The 25500-nt window shown below is 47.2% G+C and overlaps 1 protein-coding gene and 1 long non-coding RNA gene across 2 annotated transcripts; both read left to right on the top strand.

Annotated features, from left to right (window-relative positions):
* The first annotated feature begins 204 nt into the window (after positions 1-204).
* On the top strand, positions 205-3239 carry Foxa2 (forkhead box A2). The gene is made up of 2 exons (XM_052181510.1): positions 205-291; positions 1299-3239. The coding sequence occupies exons 1-2, from the start codon at positions 205-207 to the stop codon at positions 2613-2615; spliced, it is 1404 nt and encodes a 467-aa protein (XP_052037470.1). The 3' UTR covers positions 2616-3239.
* A 2682-nt stretch (positions 3240-5921) lies between these two features.
* LOC127685011 (uncharacterized) lies at positions 5922-22462 on the top strand. The gene is made up of 3 exons (XR_007977774.1): positions 5922-5972; positions 16603-16669; positions 22364-22462. It is a non-coding gene; the product is annotated as an uncharacterized LOC127685011 (long non-coding RNA).
* Positions 22463-25500: the final 3038 nt, after the last annotated feature.

The raw sequence follows: 25500 nt of genomic DNA, 5'->3' as shown, positions 1-25500 counted from the left end.
CTCCGCCAGCCACCTTCCCGCCCACTCCCAGCTACCTCCCGCGGCAGAGAGAGGAAGTGGAGCCCAGAGAGAGGGAGAGAGGGGGAGCGCGAGAGAGGGCGGGAGGGAGGGGACGGTGCCATAGCTGACTTTTTTTTTTTTAAGAGGGTGGGGGTGGGGGCTGATTGCTGGTCGTTTGTTGTGGCTGTTAAATTTTAAACCGCCATGCACTCGGCTTCCAGTATGCTGGGAGCCGTGAAGATGGAAGGGCACGAGCCATCCGACTGGAGCAGCTACTACGCGGAGCCCGAGGTAAGCTCTTGCCTTCGCCAGGGAGAAGTGGGGTGACAGCTATCTCCGCGTCCCCAACCTCCGCACGCTCCCTTCACCGGTACCCGCCCCCCCACCCCTAGCCTTCCTGGACGGCCGCCTTTTCCGCCCTCCTTCTACTCAAATGGGTCTCTTTTTTATACGACACACTGTTAGCCTTGAGATAATATTAACTTTGTGATCAAATATTGACTTGCGGCGCCTCCAAATCCTCTTCGTGGCCGAGCCACGCACTATCCTAACAGAGTTATGTTTGGCAGCGCGCGGCTGGGGAGGGGTGGGAGGTCGGCTGGCGAGGGGGTGGGGAGCTGGAGAAGAGAAGGTGGGTAGGAGTTGGGGACAGAGGTGCAGGCAAAGAATCAAAGACGAGTGGACAAAGAGAAAAAAGTTTGCCGCTCCGAAGCCGGGACACTAACAGTTCTCAGCCGAGTTGGCGGTCCCTTCCTCATTCCACGCAATGCCTCCAGCTGCTCCTGGAGTCTGTGCGGGCACTGCGCTTCAGTCCCCTGCGACTAAGGAGTGGGGTCCCGGTACGAAGTCCCAGAATAGGGGACACTGAGATGATTTCCACTTGAGACTGCCCCAGTGATGTTCCAAAGGTGGCTTTTTGGCGACCAGGGGTCGCCAACGGAGATTTCCGGCCTTGGTGCTGACTCAGTCTGCTGGCCAGCTGGTTTGAGGAGCCCTTAGGGAGAGTAAAAATACATGTGGGGCACCTGACTTGTTGGTGACCCGGGACACTGAAGTGCTAGAATCTGGACGAGGCTGAGCCTCAGGCCCAGAACCGCAGCCGCTGACCCTAGGGCGATCACCTCTCCGACTTTCTCTGGGGCCCAGAGGGCTTGGTGTTGGTGCACTGGGACCCAGGGAAAGAAAGAGATCCCAGAGGCCTTCACGAAGGCAGGGCACTGGGTCCAACTGGTGGGTGGGAGGATCGGGCGAGCTCAGCCTAGGTGCTAACCTGTCTCCTCCCCGGGCTCTGTCCGCAGGGCTACTCTTCCGTGAGCAACATGAACGCCGGCCTGGGGATGAATGGCATGAACACATACATGAGCATGTCCGCGGCTGCCATGGGCAGCGGTTCCGGCAATATGAGCGCCGGCTCCATGAACATGTCATCCTACGTGGGCGCTGGAATGAGCCCGTCGCTGGCTGGCATGTCCCCGGGCGCGGGCGCCATGGCGGGCATGAGCGGCTCAGCCGGGGCAGCCGGCGTGGCGGGCATGGGACCCCATCTGAGTCCGAGTCTGAGCCCGCTCGGGGGACAGGCGGCTGGGGCCATGGGTGGCCTTGCCCCCTACGCCAACATGAACTCGATGAGCCCCATGTACGGGCAAGCGGGCCTGAGCCGCGCTCGGGACCCCAAGACCTACCGACGCAGCTACACGCACGCCAAGCCTCCCTACTCCTACATCTCGCTCATCACCATGGCCATCCAGCAAAGCCCCAACAAGATGCTGACGCTGAGCGAGATCTATCAGTGGATCATGGACCTCTTCCCTTTCTACCGGCAGAACCAGCAGCGCTGGCAGAACTCCATCCGTCACTCTCTGTCCTTCAACGACTGCTTTCTCAAGGTGCCCCGCTCGCCAGACAAGCCTGGCAAAGGCTCCTTCTGGACCCTGCACCCTGACTCGGGCAACATGTTCGAGAACGGTTGCTACCTGCGCCGCCAGAAGCGCTTCAAGTGTGAGAAGCAACTGGCGCTGAAGGAAGCCGCCGGGGCGGGCAGTGGCGGAGGCAAGAAGACAGCTCCTGGGTCCCAGGCCACTCAGGCTCAGCTCGGGGAGGCCGCGGGCTCGGCCTCCGAGACTCCAGCGGGCACCGAGTCCCCCCATTCCAGCGCTTCTCCGTGTCAGGAACACAAGCGAGGTGGCCTGAGCGAGCTGAAGGGAACGCCCGCCTCTGCGCTGAGTCCTCCGGAGCCGGCGCCCTCGCCTGGGCAGCAGCAGCAGCAGCAGGCTGCAGCCCACCTGCTGGGCCCACCTCACCACCCTGGCTTGCCACCAGAGGCCCACCTGAAGCCGGAGCACCATTACGCCTTCAACCACCCCTTCTCTATCAACAACCTCATGTCCTCCGAGCAGCAGCATCACCACAGCCACCACCACCATCAGCCCCACAAAATGGACCTCAAGGCCTACGAACAGGTCATGCACTACCCTGGGGGCTATGGTTCCCCCATGCCAGGCAGCTTGGCCATGGGCCCAGTCACGAACAAAGCAGGCCTGGATGCCTCGCCCCTGGCCGCAGACACTTCCTACTATCAGGGAGTGTACTCCAGGCCTATTATGAACTCGTCCTAAGAAGATGGCTTTCAGGCCCTGCTAGCTCTGGCCACTGGGGAGAAGGACAAGGAAAATGAGAGGCTCAGTGGAGACTTTGGGAGAGCTTTGAGGAAAAAGTAGCCACCACACCTCAGGCCCCAAGGGAGCAGTCTCACCTAACTGTCTGTACCCTAAATAGATGGGCCACAGTGATCTGTCATTCTAAATAGGAAAGGGAATGGAAATATATATGTATACATATAAACTTGTTTTAAAGGAGCCTTTGGTTTCCACTATGTAGACTACTGCTTCTCAAGACACCTGCAGATTTTGATTTTTGTTACTGTTCTCTATTGCTGTTGTTGCAGAGAAGTCTGACTTAAAACAAACAAACAAACAAAAAAGAACTTTTGTGAGTGACTTGGTGTAAACCATGTAGTTTTAACAGAAAACCAGAGGGTTGTACTGATGTTTAAAAGAGAAAAAAAAATTAATGTAAGAGTCTGGTGTAAATGACCAGGAGAAAGGAGAAAAACGCCTCCCATTCTGGACATGGTGAAATCCAGGTCTAGGGTCTGATTTAATTTATGGTTTCTGCGTGTTTTATTTATGGCTTATAAATGTGTGTTCTGGCCAGAATGGCCAGAGTTTCACAAATCTATATTAAAGTGTTATTGCTGATTTTACCCCTTGGATCCTTTCTCCTCTCTCTCTCTCTCTCTCTCTCTCTCTCTCTCTCTCTCTCTCTCTCTCAAAATTAAACGAATTGGTTATTGCAGGGAAATGGGAAGCAGGTGGGAGTTCTTTGCGGGGTGGGGTTGTGGGAGCTGGGGGGGATCAGTATTGCTGCTTACCCAACATTTTATTTAAATACCATAATTGAATTTTCCTGTCAGAGCCACTGTTGCCAAGTCCTCCCCATGTTTGTCCACCTAGCCACACCTCCATCTTTGCTCCTTAAATGCTTTTCAGAGTGAATGGGAGACAATCCCTAAATAATGCAGCAACTCCCTCAGTAAACAACAAAACTGTTTATGGTCACTCTTTCTTTAAATTTTTGAAGTTAATATTACTAAACATGACAGAACACATACATTCTTGATGGACCATCCCAGCCCCTTTATTCACATCACTTTTTATTAAGGTGCAGAGATTGGAGACAGGGTCTCCTTAAATGGCCCTGACTGGCCTGGAACTCAAGGACCAGGTTTTGGTGCTGCCTCTGGCTCCCCAGCGCTAGGATTACAGAGCTGTTCTGCCTGTTAGCCCAGCTAAAGTCTTAGTTTTAGTTTTAAAGAAAGAAGCAAAAGCACTTTCTGAGCGCACATACTTTATTGGGAGATGTGCTGATGCTGAGGCCTCTTGGGTTCTAGGGCTGGCCGTGCTGTGAGAAAGGCAGATGTTTACATGTTGGCTGCTTTGTTTTTCAGTCTCAGGCCTCCTTTCTAGTCAGCCTAGACTGAATTTAGCAATTTTTGGTGCATGGCTCTTCCCAGCTACCACAGGCATGCCTACCCCTGGACTTTCCTGTGGCTCTGAGACTGCTTGGCTCCTGGTTGTGCCCGGAGGGCAGCCTGTCTCACTCTCACAGGTGTTACCCAGGGCTTGGGAAACCTTGTTAGGCTAGGGATTGAGCCACCTAATCTGGGGAAACATTTTAAATATTGCTCTGGAATTGGGCTTAATCTCATAGTTAAATCCAAACCTCCAAATCTTCTATTAAAAAGTTATGCTGGATGGGGGGGGAGGGTAATGAAAAAAAGTACCCAGAGCACCTTAGCAAATGACTCCAAAAGCAGCGAAATCCTGGTGTCTCCAGAATGGTGTCTCCCTTCTACCAGCTATGGAAAAGCTCAGGCAAACCATGCTTGTGACCCAGGGACTGAATGGGTGTTTTGTGAGCCTCCAGAAAAATACAAAGACCCGAAATAAAATCTCACCAGTCATTTCCTCCTCTCCAGAATCTCCAAATTGATAGGTAACTCTTGAGGAATTTGGTTTTGCAAAAGGCGCCTCCTCACACTAATTTACATCTCCTGCCCTTAAAGCTGTCCCTCCTGACCCCAGTCTGACTTTGAGGCCATTCCCATGTAAAGAAAAAGTTACCGTTGGTTAAAACCCAAGCAGGCATCAGAGGTGTTTCTAAGGCAGGGACTGCGGCCTAGCCCCGACATCTTGCTATGCTTAATTATTCCAACTTAGAAAGTCCCATAGGAGGCTGACCACCTCTCTGATCACTTTCTGCCACCTTGCTCCTCTCCATCCCTCTTCCGAAGGCCGGGCCTTCCCTTGCTCCTGTGAGTGTGTGTGTGTGTGTGTGTGTGTGTGTGTGTGTGTGTGTGTGAGAGAGAGAGAGAGAGAGAGAGAGAGAGAGAGAGAGAGTGTGTGTGTGTGTGTGAGTGTGTGTCTGTGTGCGCGCGCCTTCCCCCAACCCCCACCCCCAAAATCCCATTTTAACAAGCCACATTGTTCCTCAGAACACAAGGAAGAGAAATTGAAGGAGGAGGGATTCGCAGGCCTCGGCCAGCAATCAGGCCTTCTCTTTGCTGGGCCAGGACACACACGTCGCGAGCCCAGCCTGAAATGTGTTTCATTATCACATAAAAGGCTCCCGTGGCGAAGGAGCGGAGAGGCAGGGCCGGGGGCTGAGTGTGGGACAATGGAGACTGAAAGCGCTGCCCTAACCTGCTATGTTTCTTATCGCGCGCCCATTGTTCGAGGGTCGTTTTAAACTACTTAGTGTGCCCCCCTCCACTGATCCCTGCCGATAAGATATAGTTCTGTGCGAATACATAAAAAGGTTGTCCGGGAGCTGCGCCCTCCGAGGCTTTTCGGCCTTTCTGGTGTCTTCCTCACAGCCCACGTCAGTCCCCCCCCCCCGCCCCCCAGTTCCAAGTTTAGGAGCTCAGGGATTCCTTCCCCCACCCCAACTCGCTGCATTGCAGGGTGCAGCCGCTCTCCCCCTTCTCTTTTTCTTCCAGTTGCCCGCCGCCTTCCTCGCGCTGGGGTTTAAGCAACCGTGATCTGTGAATAAACAAAGTCAGTAAACAACCGAAAAAAACATTCTAGATCCGAATTCCAGGAGGGTAAACTTTTCATGCCACGTCACACTTCAGCAAATTTGCACAGATATTATATTGCCTCCTCCTCCTTTATTATTCTTTTTTTTTCCAGGATCCCATTGTACTTAACTGAATTTTATAACGCTGATCGATATCTTGGTAAAATATTCATTTTTAAACTAGCGGGCAGTGAAATCTTTGCTTTGTGTGCTAAAGTCAACAGTCGCTCGGTTTGAGCTCAAATAAATGCAGGGAAGCCTCGGCTGGGAGCAGTCCGCCGCCTCCCTCCGAGTGCAGGACGCTCCGACGCCCGCCTGCCCGCAGGCCACCGCAGGTAGGGAGCGCACCCACTCGGGGGCCACGCCCGGGATCCCCGCACAGAGTCCGCCCCCCACTCGGGTCCACACGCCTACCCTCCCCCAGTCTTGAGCTAGCTCGTGTGCCTCTGAGAGAATTGGAAGGTGCACCCAGCTCAGCAAGATCCTAGAGGTTGGGAAATTAGTGTTTTAGCAGGGGGGTGGGAGATTCGTGACTGCACCGTCACTTACAAGAACAAGGAGTCTAGGAATTTAAAACTGCCAGCAGTGTCGGAGTTTGGTTCCCGAGGCGATGAGAAACCGGGACTGGTCCCTGCAGCCACTCTAGCTGGAGATTCGAACAGAGAGAGCTGCTAGTTTCACAGGAGCTGGGGTGCGCGCGGGTTGGAGGAGCATGAGGGCGCCCTTGGCTTCGCAATCTAGGGTCGGGGACCTCCGGTTTGTGCGTGAAGCTTGAGGGGGGGGGGGGTACGGAGAAGGAGGAGGAGCGAAGCCACAGAGTGCAGGGAGCTTACAGCTCTGAATGTGTTCTATGCTGTTTCCCAGATCCCGGCAGACCAGAGCAGCTCATAACCTGTGCAGGGAAAGGGAAAGCGCCTTTCCTAAAAGCCGAGTCAGTTTGGTTCACAAGAAGCGGCGTTGGCTTTTACGCTGCAGAGAGTCATTGGGGTCACGAGCTGGGCCCTGGAGAGAAAGTCAGTGCGTGCCGCGGGCTCGTCTATCCTCCTAGTCCCATTGCAACCCAGCCGCGCAGCCTTGTTTCAGGAGCGTGATCTGGAGTGTTGGCACTTGCACGTATAGGGTTCAGGGTTCGTAGAACAGGATTTTGGAAAACAGACTAGACTCAAGCGCTTCTTTCCGCTGCCTGCAGGAAGATGCCCATCTCGCCTTACTAGCTAGCTTCCACTGTAGCCTGAAAATACAGTACCCTAAACTTCTGAGGACAGGGTTCAGAAAAGATCTTTTTGGGGACAGAGATGTCATCGATAGGCAATTTGACTTGTAAGAGTAAATCGCTTGTAAGAGTAAATTGCTGCTCACGAGTGGGGTGAATGTGGAGGGGCGAGAAAGGAAGGAAAAAAATACCTTTACTGCTATCTACCTGTCCCGCCAAGTCTTTCTTAAACCTGCGTTCTCCGTGGGTCTTTGACTTAAATGCCCAGCATTGGAAGAAACCCACTCCTAGTTGGGTTTTCCCTGACACCCTAACTGAAATCCATTCCAGGCTGCATTGCTATCTACAGATGGTGAACTCAATATGCTAAAATGGTCTAACCGGCCCTCTGGATCAAAGCTATGAGGGCATCTTGGAAACTGGGGCCTAGGCACACCCTTTGGTGCTGCCCCTGGTATCCCGGGCTACTTGCTCACGTTCCGGACCCTGGAAACCAACTCGGACGCCTCCGCAGCGCTCCAAGTCAAGGCTCTGCCTAGCGTGGCTCGTGCCTTCTCCGGAAGGAGATAGAAAGCCTGCAAGACGCAAGGCGAGGCTAATCGTTTTTAAATAATTAATGCCTCCCCATTCCGCTGGTAATGCAAGGCCTCGAATCCGTCAATTACTTGTCATTAGACGAGTGTCGCCCCACGGCCTTCCCTCGAGCCTTTGATGGCGCCGGGTCACCTAGCCCAGCCCACTCTATGGCGGAATTAAAAGGTGCCCGGCCTTTGAGAGCCGGTGCGGACTAGCCATGGCCCCTCAATTCTGTGAAGAGTTTTGAAAGAAAGACCGTCGGGTCGGTGAAGAGATGTAATCTTTCAAATGGCCAATTTAAACGCCCGATCTTTATCGCCCTCCTCCTCCTCCTCCTCCTCCTCCTCCTCCTCCTCCTCCTCCCCCCCCCCCAGCGTTATACAGAAAAGGCAGTCCGTTGTACTTTGGGGGTCTTTTATGTGGAAGTGGGGCGCAGGGGTGGAGAGAGGGAGAGAGAGAGATAAGGTTTAATAGGGCATCTGGGAAGGCGCTTGCCTCTAGACAAACTTGGAAGTACCGCGAAGCCACTGTCCTTCCTTCCCCCCCCCCCCCCGCCCCACACCCCCGTAAGTATCTAAGCCTGGGCTAGGAGATGGCTCCCTCTCTGGAGGGGTAGGTTGAAAGACCATGCAAAAGCAGGGACCACCTGGCTGATCCTGTCCTCCCCCCCTCTCCCCCCCCCCCCGCAAAATAACGGATGTAACAAAGGGAGGCCAAGGATGTCCCCTGTTTCTCCAGCTACTGTGAACCCATAGGTGTTCTGCAAACCAGACTGGCTAAGATCCACACATAGGCCTCAAGTTCTGCTCCTCGGGACAGACACCACCACCCCTCAAAATAAAAACCCAATCCAGGAGGTCCGCCCAGACTGTGGTGGCAAAGGAACAAAGAGTCACACCTGAGGTGTCTGTTGAGGCACGAATGACCTGGCCCTGGCTGCAGCACCATAGCAACCAAGGCCAGCCAGGGGTGCTCTCGTGAAATGAAAATTTTCTTTAAAAACAAAACAAGGGAAAAGCTACCAAAAGTTTGCAACTCGATTTAATTTCTTCTGGCCACTGCCTTGCTGGGTCTAGTAGTTTTTTTTGTAGTTGTTTTGTTTTTGACAGTAAGCAAAGATGGCAAAGTCTCAGGACCTATTCTATCATTCCTCTTTGAGCAAAAAGCCGTATCTACCCTTCCTAGACTAAGAAGGCATCTCTCTCTGCAGTGTCCTTAGACTAGAGTGCAAATAATGGTTTCTTTTTCTTTCTTCTTTCTTTTTTCCTTCCTTTCTTCTTTTTAAAACATCATCTCGCCCCAGAACAGGTTTTCCTCTATGGGGTGTGGGAAGGACACAGGATGGAGGAATGTATCAGATGTGGAAGGAGAAAGGCAGAGAGTCCTTTGTGTCTGGCCCTCGGGGGGAGAGGGGGGCTTCTCCCTGCTTTTGAGGACCTCATCCCCACTTGCCAGTGCCCTGCCTTCCCAAACAGAAATACCAGCTTAGGATTTCAAAAAATTAATAATTTGAGCAGTGCCTGCTCTTAGATAGGCACCTCCATATCAAAGCAGAGGAAAAGAATAAGGGACTGACACGTCCCTGACGGAGCCCCCTAGGGCTCTAACTCCTAGTGGGCCCGGGCTCTTTTCTACAAAACTCCCATACTCTCAGTCACTACAGGGGTTGCCTCGGAAGCCTAAATCCGGGAGCATCTTCCCCATTCTGCTCACAGTCTTCCTGCCCACTCTCTTATCCCTTTTCTTTTCTTCTTTAAAACAATCATGTGTGTGTCTCTAGCTCCCTCCTCTCATTGTATTTGTTGATGACCTAACACGCTCACACCAAAAGCCACACACAGAAAACCAACAACGTGGGATGGGAGGAAAGGCCAATTATGACGGAGGCTAACAAGCAGGGAACACCCAAGTAGAAGCTGGCTGTCTCCCGGGAGACTGATGGAGGCTTATTTTACAAGCTGTAATTCTGTCCTGGTCCCTATCTCCAGACTGGAAGTGATGCCTCCCCCACCTTCCCCTCACCCCTGTGCCCTTGGGGCCCAGTCCAGATCTTCTTGCAAATTCTTCAAGGAGAATCTCTCGGGACAGGTGAAGAGAGCAGAGGTGGTTTTCAAACTTGTCTTTAGTGTGCCATGTTCAATTTTAACTCAGAGTCAGTTCCTTTCAACACTGAGACATCATTGTCGCATCCACACGAACACTACCTGGATTCACATTAAAAATCTAATCTCTGCTGTGTGTGTGTGTGTGTGTTTGCGTGTGTATGATCCCATGCATGAGGGTTTCATTTCACTGTTAGATAAGGCATCAGATAGCTAGGAGTACTAAAAGAAATACCACAAATTAAGTTAATTTCATACCTGGTTTTAACTCCTTCTTGCTAATTACCAAATGCCCCCCAGCAAGGTTAGGCAAGGACTTCATCAACACTGTTTTCTTGTCTTAACACATTTTTAGCCCTTGAAGGAAAATGTCAGCAACACAAACCCATGGAAAGAGGAAGTCCGGGTTTAATCGATTCACCAGGGCTTCGCTGCCTGCACTGGAATTTTGAAATGAACCTTGTGTTGCTTTTAAGTTCAACCTGCACTTGTGATTCTGCTCATCTATGCTTAAATGGTTCAGAACCATATTATTTCCCCATATGGAAATTGTTTGTTCACAGTTTCATTTATTTGAAAACAATAAGAAAGCTTCAAGAACACACAGAGATGTTTGGGGATGTTCAAATCAGGAGTTATCTAGACCAAAATAGAATTGTCTATGTGACCGTGAACTTGCTAGCTCCTTAGAAATAGGATCTACACTTAGAAATCAGACAGAACTATAAAAATGAGTTCTCTTGCCCATTGCTTGCTTGTGTAAAGGAAAGCATTGATTTCCTAATTAGAAATCAAGAATGTTAAATATGTGGCCCTTAAAATATATAGGATATAATTTTGGGACGTTTGGAGGGAAAGGCTAGGAAAAAGAAGAGGCATGAGGGAGGGTGGGTAGAGAATTGGAGAGAACAGAGGAATAGATAACATTTTCTATGAAGGAACGGAGTGGGGGTGGGGAGAGTGTCAGTCAGGGAAGGACCTGGGCTATTCAGAGTTCTGTATGGGGGTAAGAAACGTATTTAGCAAAGAAATAAAAATGTCCGGTTAGAGAGGGGGTAGCGGGGCAGTGAGAGTGCTAAGATGAGGCGCTGGGTTCCACCTCCATCGAGGGGCAGAGAGAGAGGAATGTGATATAGTGTCTCCTCTTCTAAAAAGCATACAGTTCTGCTCAAGCTGCTTATATGACCTCTTAAAGCTTATTCTAAAGTAAGACCGTCCTCACCGAGTGTTCTCCATTTCTCCTGCTGTTCCCATCTACACCACTGAGCAATCCACACACTGAAAGAAATTGTAGTTTCCTCTCTATGTCTTGGTGGGTGAGAAATTTTGCCTTCTTTCTGGACTGTGAAGCCCATTCCTTGGCATGAATCCCTCCCCTTTGTCCCGTCACCTTGCTGTTTCTTACTGTCGCTGCCCAAACCATGACATCCCCATCTTGCTTCTCTAACTCTCTATTCAGTCCCACCCCTACTGAGTGGGGCTCTCCATTTGCCACACTCCCTGTGATATGTTGTCATCTCCCAGATGGAAGTCAGAATCCTGGAAAAAGGAGAACACTTCTGGAGTTTAGAGTGCAGAAGCTTCCTCAGCACTGGCCTCCCAGCTCTCTGAGTAGGCAGGTGATTTGCATTTTGCCTCAGTAATCTTCCCACTTCCCAAAGCTTCAGACCATCTCCATGCTGGGAGACTCCCCCCCCCATCTCCAAAGCAGTAGCGAGCCTGCCTGTTTTTCCAGTATACCAGCGTCTCCAAGGAGAAGAGATTGTCTGAAGTATTAGGGCAAGATTGGAAGGAATGAGGGGAAATAAATCTTGAGGACTGTGGGTCAGGATAGTAAAGATACCACCACTTGTCCTAGTAGAGATTAGGGTAGGCGTGTCCCAGGTTACACTTATCAGTATTTTTAAAACAGGATTGGTCCTTCCAAGACAACCAGCTCTGGGCTGTGTTTTCTTTGCACCTAAACTCTGGGGCAGCTGGCTAAGGCAGGAAGGGAGGTGAGAATCACAGCAAGAGAGTCAGCAGCTAGATAGATGGTTCTTGAATTGTGATTAGAAAGACAAAATGCCAGAGAAAAGGAAAATGTCAGGGGCAAAGACCACTAGCAGGCATGAGGGCTTAAAACAAACCACACTGGCAAATTATCTCAGGAGTGAGTCTTCTCCGCAGGCCTTATTCTTTGCCAGGAGATTTTAACAGCAGAGGCCAGGACTGTTCAAAGCCACTCTTGCTTCTGACCTCCCTCTGACCTGCACCTGGCAGCAGATGACCAAGGTGACAGCAGAGGTGTATTTTATGTATCACCCACATTGGGTCTTTAGTATGCTCCTGCCCAGCTGACAGAGCAGCAAGCACTTGCCTTCCTCTGGACTTACATACAAATGCAGATCTAATAAACACCTGCTTGCCAGCTCAAGCCCCAGATGCTGGCCTGGTAGCGCTGGCCTACACCTATGAGGAGGGAAGAAATGGCCCTACAGTGTGGGGGCCTGTTGTCAGCCAGGAACCAGCAGGTAGCATGCTACTGGACAGCTTGAGAGTGTACCTCATGGTGAGGATTTAGAACCTGCTTGCACCAGACCTGAGGACACAGAGTGGAACTGGGCAGTGCTCTCATTCCTCCAGACAGGGGTCTCTCCCCCCACCACCTCTTTTTTCTCCTGCCATGTCTGGGATTTTTTTCAGTCTTCCTCTCTTCCATTGTGGCATTTCAGGAGACCCTGGCAAGACAGTCATGTAAACAAGCCATGGGCAGTCATGGCCAGCTTTTGGAGATGAACAGACTTCTACAATCAACCATATTTCTCTCTCTAAATGGGTGATCTGATGTCATAGATTAAGATGAGAACATTAGATCCACATAAATGGAGCCTTCTGAAGATAGTGAGAACAGAGAAGATTCCATTTGTGGATTGATCATGGGGGTGGACGAGTGGGGGGAAGGGAACCTAATCTATACTTTGTTCTCTTAGGTTTTAATTAACACCCCCTCTCTTACTAGCAGAATTTGACAATTAAAGGCCAATCTCTCTTGATTTCTTCACTTTAAAAGGGCATTTCGATTCACCCAGGCAGGCAATTAAATCCCCCTCAAATCTCTCCCTTCCCAGAGCTCTGAACAGAGTCCCATCTTCCCCTAGCATCCAGCAAGATCTCTGGCAGGAAGCTGAACTCGGGTATTCACCTGTAGTCAGAATACCAAACTTATTTAGAGAGCTCAACCCTGGACTCCAAGCCAAATCCTTCACTGATAGTAGAAAACACTGTTTAGATTTTGTCTGTCGTGGCTGGGTATACAACTTACAGTAACTGCAGAATTTCTCCCTGGAAGACATTGGGTCTCATCCTCCTGCCCTCTGCTACCCCAACTCTTTTCCTTCCTCTCTCTCTCCTGTCCCTCCCTTCTCTCCCCTTCCTTCCTTCTTTTCTTCCCTCCTTCCCTCCCCCTCTCTTCTCCCTTCCTTCTTAACCACCCTTCCACTCTTGAAGGGAGAGCTAGATCACACTCCCTTTACTTTCTATCACAGTTAGTTAACTCTCCTTCCAGCAGCCTAGCATCTGAGGGGTAATAAACTTTCATCTTAAGACTCACATTACCGAGGGTTCACGAGACCCCCCAGTCTGAAAAGAAAATGCCCCTTTGCACGTTCTATTCTGCAACCTCTGTAAGTCCTTACCTGGCTAAAATACTGGAAGGGGCTTTCTAGGTTCCTCTCCATCCCCTCCCCCGCTTCCCAGCAGAGTTTACCTCAGGATTGACTTTTGATAACCTTGTTGCAGAATGAAGTTGGGGTGTGTGGTACATCTGCAGTCCCCACTGTATTTGAACAAGTCAACCTTGGGTCTTCCAATCAGATTATTTGGGGGAGTGGGGAAGATTAAAAACAATGGCAACGTCACTCTCCGAGCATTGCATTTTAATGCTAAAGAAGACCCATTTACTCCTCAGTTAGATCGGAGAAGCGAGCGAGCGAGCGAAGTTCGGTGCTCAGTATAGCCAGCCATCAGCAAGTATCAGACACTGTTATCAAGGGCCTGTTTCTTCCTGCTCTGCCTTAGGCTTGCCAGAAGGGATTGTGCTGGTGAGGCGTACACACTGCCATCTGTTTGTGTAAAGTAGATGTAATTGCCAGCCAACCAGAGCAATATAAAAATTTAGTACAAGCCCTAAAGGATTATAACTTAAAATTCAATAATTAGGCTTCAAAAAAACTAAGTGTGTGTGCTTCCCTCACCTACGCATAGTTAACCTGCAAAGAGTGGTGGGTTTTTTTTAATGTTTGTTTTTTGTTAAATTTGTAAGCTTTCTCCTTCAAGATTGGCATAGTAAAATGGCATTCTTCTCAAATTTATCTAGCCTCCATACCCAGGATAATAGATAATTTTCAAATTAGATCCCCTCAACTTTATTCATGGGTTGATATAATCAGCTAGCCATATGCAAAAACACCTTCAAGTCTCATCAGTTTTAAATCAGTTCTTCCCAGATGATAAATCCTAGAGTTTTAAAATTTTAATTTTTTTAAAGTTAACCTTGCCCATGAAACAACTAATTAAAAGTAAAAGTAAAATAACATTTTCAACGTATAACTCCTAGAATTTAGACTAGAAGCAGTTTTGCAGTATGGTGTGTTTCACAGCAACGGACAACAAGTATATATTCATATGTATGAATGATGAGGAGGCTTAGGGCGCAGCTAAGTGGGTAGAATGCTTGCCTAGAGTGGGGAAGGCCCTGGGTTCAATCCCCAGAGCTGTAATAAAGTAAAAGCAACATATTGTGTTTAGAAAAATAGAAGAGTAACCCCTGATATAACAGTTTTAAAATCTAAAGTATCCCTGGAGAAACCAAAACATCGAATTTCTTTGCTCTTTTCTTTTAAAGTATAGTTTTCAAAGAAGTTACAAAAACGCATTTGGAATTTTAACTTTTAACGTTTTGTGTTGATCTATCTGAATGTTCGATGGTTCTTTCCATGGTGTCTGAAGTGCAGTATATCCTGAGGAATATGGAGGAAAAAAATACGAAGGTTTAGTAGCCTTCATACCGGTATTTGGTGTCACATCAGTTGCCACGTTCTATTCTCAGTGTCACTGGCAGCACTGGGTACTTTTGATATGAATAAAACGAATTATGCTACTTCATTTTATATCTTTCTCTTAATTGCATGTTTGACCAACAGGTCAATGGTGGTAACCAAACTGTTCTTGCAAAGCCTTTTAGAACTATTTCTTAATACTTGTCTCTCTAGAGTTAGAAAACCACAATAAGACATTGCTGGAGGGAGCATATTTATTTGTTACTTTTCGATTGTTTAGAAAAGTTCGGTGCAACATTGAATTTTTTTTGACAAAACCATAAATGTTATCTATGGGAGGGGGATTCGTCTTATTTTCGGCTTGCCTTCACTTTGCCATTGTGAGGTGGTTTTCCAGAACCTTTCCTGTACTGATATGCAGGACCTACATTTACTAGCCTGCCAGCCTGAAGCCCAGGCGAGGAATGCTACGCTTTGCAAAATAATTTAGGGGAAATTTGCTGATATTTTAAAACTCATGCAGTAAACTCCCATGACCCCCGAGACAAGCAGCAGAAGTTCTGTTTGGTGCAAGCGGCAAAAAACCACAACCTATTGGTGTTTACATGTGTATTCATCCATGAAATTGAATATTATCAGAGTTGAAAAATGCAAATCAAATTAAAAGCAGAGAAAATTGCCTTTGGAATTATTGTACCCAGGAGCTCCAGAGTGTTTGCTTAAATAGAAGCACTATTAAAAACAAAACAAAACCAAAACAAAACCCAAAACGGACAGTGTTTAAATTGCCCTCTCACTGTGGTCTCCCACTTCCATGGACTCATTATTTAGTTCTACCAGGAAATAACGTTCACGCTGAGGTACAAACCGTCCACCATTATAACAAATCTCACTTTGTTTCCCCAGAACATCTCTTTTCTTAAATATCAAATTGCCCTCATTTAGCCACGCGTCCACATCCCTAAAACCAGGCCTCCCCGATTCGCACTTGGAGCTTAGCTAATTGCGATCACCCACCGCAATTAGCTAACCGGTCCCCACCGGCGCGGTATAGGTGCATGGCGGGTGCGGGGGACCGGAGCTTTAGAAGTCTCGCAAACTCGAACGGGTTCGAAGTACTGCGGGGAGCCAGGACTCGGGAACTGTGGACCGGCGATCGGAGCCGCCCGTGCGGCCCCAGTCGTTTCCTCCTCGCGGACCGCTATCCGCAGAGCTGAGCCAAAGCGTCCGGGAGTCCGCGGGGCCAGGTGCGACGCTTCTCTCCCTCTGCTCTCACTGCCCATAGCGGGACCCTGCAGGGCCAAACGAAAAGAGAAAAGCCCGCCGGTAGTGGGGGGAGGGGTAAGTAGACCCAGAGAAGCAAGGACAGCAGGTGAGAGGTATGACCTTTGGCCCCGTGATCCAAGTTCTAGAATGAGGGGATCCCACCCATGACAGCCTGATAACCAGCCGGGAGAGACCGGACCTACTCCACTGCCCCCACAGTGGGCACAACACTTTACTTTTCTTCCACCCCTCCCCCATGTCTTTGGGTCTCTGGGAAAACCAATCTTGGATCTCTGCTTCAGATGCCAAGGTCAGTAGAATTCAGAGACAGCCTTGGGTCAAGTATGAGCCAGACCAAAGTAGCCACGTCCTCCTGGGTTCTAGCTGAGGGTTCTGAGGATCCTCACTGTGGCCAGGCTATGCTAGTTTGGGTGGGGTAAGAAAAACTTTCTTGTTATTTGGTGACCTCTGAGGATCGCCTTTTCAACACGTGTCCACACACTCTGAGACCAAGCAGCCTTGCCTCTAGACTAGGATCTCTAATGGAAATCTGACTTTTTCTCCTCTAGAAAGCAAGACAGTTTGTAGGCCTGTGCGACATACCTTCCTCCCTCCAGCCTTCTCCAGACCGGGTGGTTTGTAGGGGCAGCTCCCCCTCCCCTCCCCCCATCCCCATTACTGGGTGATAATTCCTGTCCTGCTGTGGCTGCATCGGGCAGCAGTGGAAGCCTTGTTTTACTTGAAACCTGCCAGTCTATTTCTTTTTCAGAAACCCCATCGGTGCAGAACAGTGCCACCGCACCCAGAAGACAGCCCCGATGCTCCTGGCAGACCCTGTAAGTTTCAGTTGGGGAGATCCTGGAACCCTTTTCCAGAGAGAGTTGCGCAGATTGCTGATCCTGTGTGTGTGTGTGTGTGTGTGTGTGTGTGTGTGTGTGTGTGTGTGTGTGTTTAAAGCCAAGCAAAGGAAACAGCAGCCAATTAAAATGAAATATTTTCAGTTCTCTCCTATGTTGTCAGTGATTTGCCCCCGGGGATCCACAATTTTCCCAAGCCTGTTAACGGGTGACAGTGAATGAGTGCCTCCTGTAATTTAATTTTCCTGTCACACTAAATAGAGCTACATTGTAAACTTCAGATCTACTCTTACTGATAGCGATGGCTTGTTTTGTCATTTGCACCATAAAGACCCCCAAAAGGGACACTGTATTGTGACCGCCACTCTTGAATTATTCAAGAACTTAATGACATTTTCCATTTTAAAAAGGGAGCTAATTGCCAGTGATGCAGAGCATGTGACCTTCTTGGGGTGCCCAGTATGAGAATGTTACCATCTGTACACCGGCATGCAGCCACAGCACAGCAAAAAGTGTATACACATGATAGACTCAAAAATGGACACAGAAATCACCCTTATTTAATCCCACCCAAGTCAGGATATATAGTTCTAAAAACACTCTTTAATTGACCTACAATCTATGTCAAATGTGTCATCAATCAGGTCTGCTTTGGAAGAGCAGGGATGACTTTTTAGTTAGGATAAACAGCTGCAATTCTGAAATCAAGTATCCTTCTTAAATGTGAAATTACTCTGTGTGGTGTCAAGCATAATATTGAGTGGCCTGCCCTCGCCCTTTGCTGGCTTTTCTTGATTTATTTGCTTATTTAGTAGAGAGGAAAAGGAACTCAAACTATGAAGACACTTCACCTCAGTATTTGCTGTTTGAATCTATCTTGAGTCCACTGCAAAGCCAAGTTGCAATTCTTCATTAGCATGACCTTCTCATTAAATTATTGAAATACGTGTTTATTTCTTTTTCTAAGTAGAGAAGACAGCCTCGTGTCTCCTATTGTGTTTTTGCCTTTTTCCTAGATCCCAGGAAAGCAGAGGATATAAGTGGGCTTCTGCTAATGTCCTAAGACTTCATAAATACATATGACATCTATACAGAGGTCCTTGTGTTCCTGAGCTGATCTATAGCCAGTAGGAACCATTTGAAAAATGTAGAGGGTGTTAATAAGTTCCGGAGCAAAACACTGGCCTCTGCTGGGCTCCAGTTAGTTCTTTGAACTTTAAGTGATGCTTGAGACGAGGCATGGAAATTTTTGCTGAGAACCAGGGTTACCTTCAAATCAACACCCTCAAAAACACCCAGCTTATCAGAAAGCTAAATTATCTTATTTAGGGCTGTGAATCCATACTTCCATCTTGCAGAATTTCTGGAAAGAGGAATGAAGTACTTGTAAACATGCAAGTAGATTTTTTTTCACAAATATCACAGCGTAACCACATATCTGATAGAACTGCTGCTCAGGTAGCTGGTGTCAGCTGTGAAACAACTGGCTCACCAGCTGAGGAAGTATATGAAGTGCTCTTAAAAAGAGGCCAACTGTAAAATCCACAGTACCTGAGCTATATAATGGAGCAACTGTTTTCATTTTCCTTAAAAAGAAACCTGCTCTCTCACTGGTGGCACGTGCTCTTGTGTTCGGTAATAGGAGAAAAGACATGCATTAAGGATACATAGGTTCTGGGTGTTGGTTTATTCACTTTGAAGAGCTGAGGCTGCAAACAGGGATTAGTATATTCAACATGTGCTCTGCTACCCAGCCACACTCCCAGTCCAGCATACATAACTGTTACTGTTAAGTAGTAAAGATATTCTAAGACTGATGGAAATAACACTTTATGGATCACATGTTAAACATAATTTTAGAGATTTTTTTTCATGTACATCTATGGTTGATGTTTTTTCTTAAACAGCTTGAAGACTGTAAGACTAGAATACGTGATCAAGCATCTCATGTCTGAGCTCTCCTGCGTAGTGATATCCAGGAATTTTCTCTACAGCAATAGTATGCTATCAATAAAAATTCATTTACATTTCAATTTTCTGGCTGCAGGGACACTTGAAAGGCATTTAAGTATTATGGAAAGTTCTAAGAACCTTGAGGATACAGGCTTTCTCATCTGGCTCCATGTCTAGAATGCACCCTGCCCTAGATGAGTATTAGTGATTGGCATTTCCAAGAGCTGAGTGCAGGGAGTTTATCCTTCCTGAGATGAATGGGTGGTTTTAGAGGGCTACGTAGGAACTTCAGGTAGAAGAGCATGCTTAACTCAGTTCCATCTAATCTCTACGTCGTGCCTTCCAATAAAAACCATTTTGGGAAAGTATTCCTTTTATGAAAGAGCAAACTCAATACTTCTGCCACATGACAGAGAGAACCACCCAGTTCTGCACCTGTGAAATGGACCTCTTCTTACTGCACTCAGCTGGTTAGGAAGGGAGCTTCTGAGGCTTTGCTGTTGAGGGAGCCAACCACTCTTGCATATGTTTGAAATTGCTGGAAAGTTGGCTGAGCATGTTCTTGTCTCCTTCTCCTGCTCTCCCTCCTCCTCCTCCTCCTTCTTCCTCTTCTTTATCTTCTTCCTCCTCCTCTTGCTATTCTTCCTCCTTCTAATGCTATGCACACATGGGAAAAAATGAATAAAGCCATTATTCTGGGAAAAGTAATTTCAGTTATACCCAGGCAGCCACACCATCAGACCATTTTTCAGATTGTAAAGGGGGTTCAAGAATCATACTATGTACACAGCAGGCTGCCTTGTCTTTGTTACTTTAAGTCCAGCCAAGAGTAATAGGCATGCTTTAGCTCTAGCTTCTTATGTTCTGCCTTCTGCACTCGTTCCTTTAAGTATCAGAACCACTAATATATGGTTTTTAAAACCTGGAGCTAGCAAAGTCAAGATCACCTTTCTACCCTGTCATATTTAATTGACTGTCTGCACTTAGGCCTATTTACTGGACTTCTGAGTATCTATAGTTCCTCCTCTGGGAAATAGCATCAAGATAGCTTAGCTGTGACATAGTTACGAACAATACCTTTAAAGAAAACTCAGTTTTTCCTGTTTTGTAAATATTTGCTTTATAAGCATGGATTGTGTTGCAACTAACTCATTGTTTCAGCAAAAGATAGTTATCATTTACTTAGCAATGAACTCTTCTAGCTTGAGTGAATTAAACTGTGGAAGTGGGACTACCCTGTCCATTCTAGTAAATTCTTTTCCTTCATGGAATTAAGGGGGATGCAGAACCCCTACGTGATTTTCTGAATACTAGGTGGCACTCATCCTGTTTTGTTGTTGTCGTTTGTTTGTTTTGTTTTTTAACTTGTTCTCTTTGGTGACATTTTAAGTTGCTAATTACGGAATTGCTAAAATATACCTGAATACTTTAGAATAGAAGGGATCATGCCTGTAGTAAAAATATGAAAAGCCTTGAACATGCCATCAGTAGGTATCTTCTTTTTCCCCATTTTCATACAATTCCAACAAGATCACTTTTCTTTTTCCTTCCTTCCTTCTGTTCTTTTCTCCTCCTCCTCTTTCTTCTCTTTTTCTTTCTCCTCTTTCTCCCCCTCTTCCTCCTCCTTCATTTTCTGTTTTTTCTAGACAGAGTTTCTCTGTGTAGCGCTGGCTGCCCTGGAGCTCACTTTGTAGACCAGGCTGGCTTTGAAGGCAAACATCCCCCTGCCTTTGCCTCCCAAGTGCTTTTCTTGCTGAACATTCAGGGGAGGGAGAGGAAGGACCTCTCTAAGCTATAGCTTGGTCTAGTCTTGTTATCCTCCTGCCTCGGCCTCTGGAATGCTGGAATTATAGCTCTGTGCTATCGATCAGGCCCCTTTTAGCTTCACTCTTGTTTTCTCTAGATCTGCTTATTCACAATTTCTGGAACAAAAAGATGAGCCAGAGGAAGGAGATAGGCAGATCTGTTTGCCTAAGAGAGCCATGTGACTGAGGAGGCACACAAGCTTCTCCCATGCTGAACTTTGACCCTCACAAAAATGTCCCCAAAGGCCATGGCACTGCAGTCAGATGACCCTGCATACTTTCTTCAGTGTTAGCTACATCTAAACAGAGAAATGAGACAAAAAAGGCTGGCTTATAGAGAGGTAGTGGTTGTCCTGCCCCAGGTGAATGTTGTGTTGTGTGCAAATGTAGATAACTGGAGGGTTAGGGACAAGCTCACAACAGAACATCAGCCACGAGAATTGTCAATGGAAAGATCTTAAAATAAAAAGTGTTGGTTTGCTTTCCCTTGTTCTCCCTGCAGAGCTGAAGTTTCTCTCTCTCTCTCTCTCTCTCTCTCTCTCTCTCTCTCTCTCTCTCTCTCTCTCTCTGTGTGTGTGTGTGTGTGTATGTGTGTGTATGAGAGAGAGAGAGAGAGAGAGAGAGAGAGAGAGAGAGAGAGAGAGAGAGAGAGGCTCATTATTAGAACTTCTTGTCCTAAGCCCCAAGGTCTCACCTGAGATGGGAGTCCCTATCAATGGCTAGGAAGTATCCGCCAACTCAAAAAAAGCAATCATTTGTGGTGAAAGCTGTATGGTTATCTATACCTTGGGTATCTTGGGGACCTTTATCTGTTGGTCTGGACAATATTGGGAGTTAATCCATGCTTCTCAGAAAGATGACTAGGAACAAGAATAGAAAAGGATCCTGGGGGAGGTCAGAGAAGGATAACCAAAGAGCTTCTGAACCCTGTAAGACTTACCAAAAACCAGGCAGCACTCAACATCTATTGACTTGTCAGAGAATAAGTATGCCACACCTACTGTAATGCTTTCCCTTCCCTTCCCTTCCCTTCCCTTCCCTTCCCTTCCCCTTCCCCTTCCCCCTTTCCCCTTGCCCCCTTCCCCTTTGCCCCCTTCCCCCTTCCCTCCTTCCTTCCCTCCTTCCTTCCCTCCTTCCTTCCCTCCTTCCTTCCTTTCTTCCTTCCTTCCTTCCTTCCTTCCTTCCTTCCTTCCTTCCTTCCTTCCTTCCTTCTTTCCTTCCTTTCTTTCTTTCTTTCTTTCTTTCTTTCTTTCTTTCTTTCTTTCTTTCTTTCTTACTTTCTTTCTTTACTTCTGTCTTTGTTTTAAATTAGGATCTTATTTTTGTTTTATGTTCATTGATGTTTTGGCTGTATGTATGTCTGTGAGGGTGTCAGTTCCCCTGGAACTGGAAGTACAGACAGTTGTGATCTGCCATGTGGGTGCTGGGAATTGAACTTGGGTCCTCTGGAAGAGTAGCCCACATACTCTTAGCCAGTGAACCATCTCCATTATGAGCATCTCCAGCCCCAGTGATTCTTTTCTGTGTTGCAAATGTGGAGAGACTTTCAGTGTTCCATACTCCAAGGTGATGAAGGACATACAGAAAATGAAACACAGTCTACTTAAAGTAAAACACACCAATACCAGGCTGCAGCCCGACACCTCCTTTCCCTTATGAAGGTCTTTACAAGCTGGGGCACTAGCTGAGTTGGGGTTTGTATGTGTAAATTTTCTGGGTGCTTTGTTTCTATGGAGAGGATTCCAGAGGCCCTTGAAGTCCTCAGCCTTAAATCCATGTTAATAGGGGAAGTCTTCTTCCCCCCCTTGGGGAGGTTTGCTTGGGAGAAAACTGACCCTGAGTGCACTCTGGGCAAGCTAGGTGGAAAGAGCTGATACGGTCTGCAGGGTACTTATTAACCACCGTTCATTTGCAGGATCGATATTTCCAGCAAAGGAGTCAACACTGAAGATATACCATTTTGTCTGGCTCTTTCCTTGACACAACAATTTATTTAATAAATGCATCTCCTGCAGAAGAAGGCACCGGGCACTGTGTCTTTTATCTGCAGGATATGCAAAGCGCATTTATTCAGCTTTTATCTCTGGAATTGTATGCTGATCCCATACATATAGATTGATTTTGTTCAGGTAGATAATGAAAAGTCAAGTGGAAAATTACACAATGGCACTCACGATCCCCGTCTTATATCGGTATATAAATTGGTTTATTATTTCATTCTATTAAAGGGGCTACCCTCTTCAGAAAAACTTAAAAATGCACTGTATTGTCTGCCCATCTGGATTTTCTTGGGAGAAAGAGCCTGAAAGGAGAGAGAGAGGGCAAGATGATTTCCATTTTTTCCATTCTTTTGGTTAATTGTACCAGATAAGTGAGCGGCACCCTAGGGTGTTCTGGGGACTGTTTGCCTCCCACAGCCTACTTCAGAGTCAAGTCAGGGGCTTCTGTGACTTAGATCATTATGGACGAGAATAAATCTGCCCCTCACAAGTATCCTCTTACAAAGGTGAATATTTTTACTAAAGGCAATTTATGATTTTGTCCCAGTGACTGAAAGTGGTAACTCCCTCAGGACTGTGCCGAGGCCAGGGGTGAGAGGGTGGCAGCAGGAGGAGGCCACCACCCAAGGACAGCTCTGAGCTGGAATCCTGGAGGAAACGTTATTAATAAACATCTTCTGGACATTTGGCAGCCCATGGAGCTTGCTCCAGCTTAAAGCAATTAATTCAGGACACCGACATCAACTCTCCAGGTCTTTGACAGCTTGGAGCCGAAATAAAAATGCTAGTTCTCCCGGGAAGAGGGGAGGAGGGCCCGCTCTTTGCTGGACTGTTTGCTTATGGGCCCAGCGAGCAACCTTCCCTGCAGAATGAAATGCAAGGTCGCACACAACGAACCGGCAGAGAATAGAAGATGGGAACGAACAGTTTGAACTATTTGCTCAGCAGAAGGGCACCACAATGCTGGGGTAGTGGCTTTCCCATGCATCCACTGTCCCTTCTTTGGGATCTTTTGTTGTCCCGTCTCCTTTGGCCAGATAAGAACACAGCTGCAGCCTTGTGGCTAAGTAAGGCTTCACTTATCCCCTTAAATCTAGGGGTGTCTTTTACTGTACCAGGCATAGATCAGTTCTTTCTTTTGACCAGGGTACTGGGAGGAGGGAAGGAAGAATTGAGGGGGAGGGGACAGAGGGAAGACTCTCACATTGCTGATGTCTGGTTCATGCCTTTCTTTCTCTCCTTTTTAAATCCAAAGCTGGGATAAGATGTGATCTTTGTGGACCAGTTTTATTAAAGGGTCAGTGTTTTGTGCCAAAATGGTGCCTCTGGGGGAGAGTTGTGTATGTATGCTGCATAGGGAAGAGTAGTTTTGAAACTGAGTGTTAAGCCAGTTTCAGACGCCTTCAGCTGCTAAAAAAGAGCAGCATTTGAAGGAGTTAATTTAAAATTGTTCAATTACGATATTAGGTTTCTGAATATCAGTTTGGGCTCTTGCTCTAACAGTTCACGTGTTCCAAACTGTGTAATGATAGTGTATCATATTCAAAAGAGGATGACCAGGAAATGGGGCATGAATGTGCTTTGGTATTTGCTGTAAATTGTACTTATAACCAGAGTGAATTCCACCTAAAGCATCCGTAGGAACATGCTTTCCCACGTGCATCCTCTTACAAAGCACAGCTTGTTTTAACCACCACAAAAGAAAGTGGACACAGGCCCAACCTTTAGTTGATATCCAAGTTGATGTTTCTGAAGTTATTTCAAAGTCAAAATTGAACTGAGTTTTTGTGCAGCTGGATGCTGTGTTCTGACTCAGTGGATTTACCACTGATTGGCTTTGGGAGTGAGGCTCCTCCGATGCTTAATTCAATTGTAACAAGGCTGGTTTAGCATGAATGGTCTTAGGTGAAAAGGCAAAAAAAAAAAAAAAAAAAAAAAGTTTTACACCAAAGAAAATGGTTTGCTATGAGCGCATGGAACATTTGCCACCCAAAGTCCAGGTGTTCCCAGTAAGTTTGGGGGCTTTGGGTATGTGAATGTCTGTGTCTCTATCTGTTTTCCCACTGACAAAACTGGTGGGGAAAAAACCTCTTCCCTATATTTTTCCTGCTGGGTGGTCAGAGGGAAAGGCCAGAAAGCCAAAGGCCTCCTATTGAGACACTTCTCTGTAAGAGGCGACCTCACATGGTGCCTCTGGGGCACCTGTTCATCTCTGCTCACTGTGGGGGTGTGCTGTGAGCCAGCACAGCCAGAGGCCACGTGTCAACTCCCTCTCCTGCTGCAGGGCTCTCCTGCAAGGGAACTGCCATGTATAACATATTCACCACACACACCATGGTCTCTAAAATGTCCACAGGCATAGCTAGGAATAGCTGTGGAGTGATTTTGATGGCAGTATTATATTTTCGTGTGTGTGTGTGTGTGTGTGTGTGTGTGTGTGTGTGTGCGTGCGCGCGCGCGCGCGCGCACTCAGTGATTGTATGTAGGGAGAAAGATACCTAGACATTTGCAAATGTTTGATGACACTTGTGAAAAGACAAAAATAAAGACTCGTATCAAATGTGTCATCTTTTGCTATGATTTTCTATACATACTTAAATGGATAATAATCTTTAAAAAATGGATTGCATATTTAAGTCCTGTTCCAGTTTTTATGCCTTTCTTTTGTAAACAGACATTTCACTGTATCCTATAATAAAGGTACATGGTTTTGGGTTTTTTTTTCTCCTCTGATTATATGCTTAGACAACGTGCCTTCAGTCTCTCCCCCACACACACACTGAGGCTGTAGCAGTGATGATGTTAACCAGCCCAGATAAATATATTCACTTTTATTTTTCTGACTTTGGTCCAGGGATTATTTTTTTTTTATTGTGGCATTTTAAGATATATCTAAAAATCATGTTGAATCGTGATGAATAATTTGAAAAACAGGTAGGGAATCCTCCTCTGTGAAAAGGAATTTCTTCCTCCCAAGTCTATGCCTTTCCTCCGGAGGGATTCCAGGTTTTTATTTCTAATTTCTGGAAGGGTACCCAAGCTGCACGTGTTG

The sequence above is a fragment of the Apodemus sylvaticus genome, chromosome 5, assembly GCF_947179515.1.
Source record: "Apodemus sylvaticus chromosome 5, mApoSyl1.1, whole genome shotgun sequence".
Classification (NCBI taxonomy): domain Eukaryota; kingdom Metazoa; phylum Chordata; class Mammalia; order Rodentia; family Muridae; genus Apodemus; species Apodemus sylvaticus.
Note: the sequence above shows the minus strand (reverse complement) of the source record. Positions and strands in the feature narration are given on the sequence as shown.

What these genes read in the sequence shown, in the direction of transcription:
- Foxa2 (XM_052181510.1), top strand. Translation starts at nt 205, where the DNA reads ATGCACTCGGCTTCCAGTATGCTGGGAGCCGTGAAGATGGAAGGGCAC. An exon ending in GCTACTACGCGGAGCCCGAG is followed by an intron (nt 292 to 1,298) that starts GTAAGCTCTTGC and finishes CTCTGTCCGCAG; the next exon opens with GGCTACTCTTCCGTGAGCAA.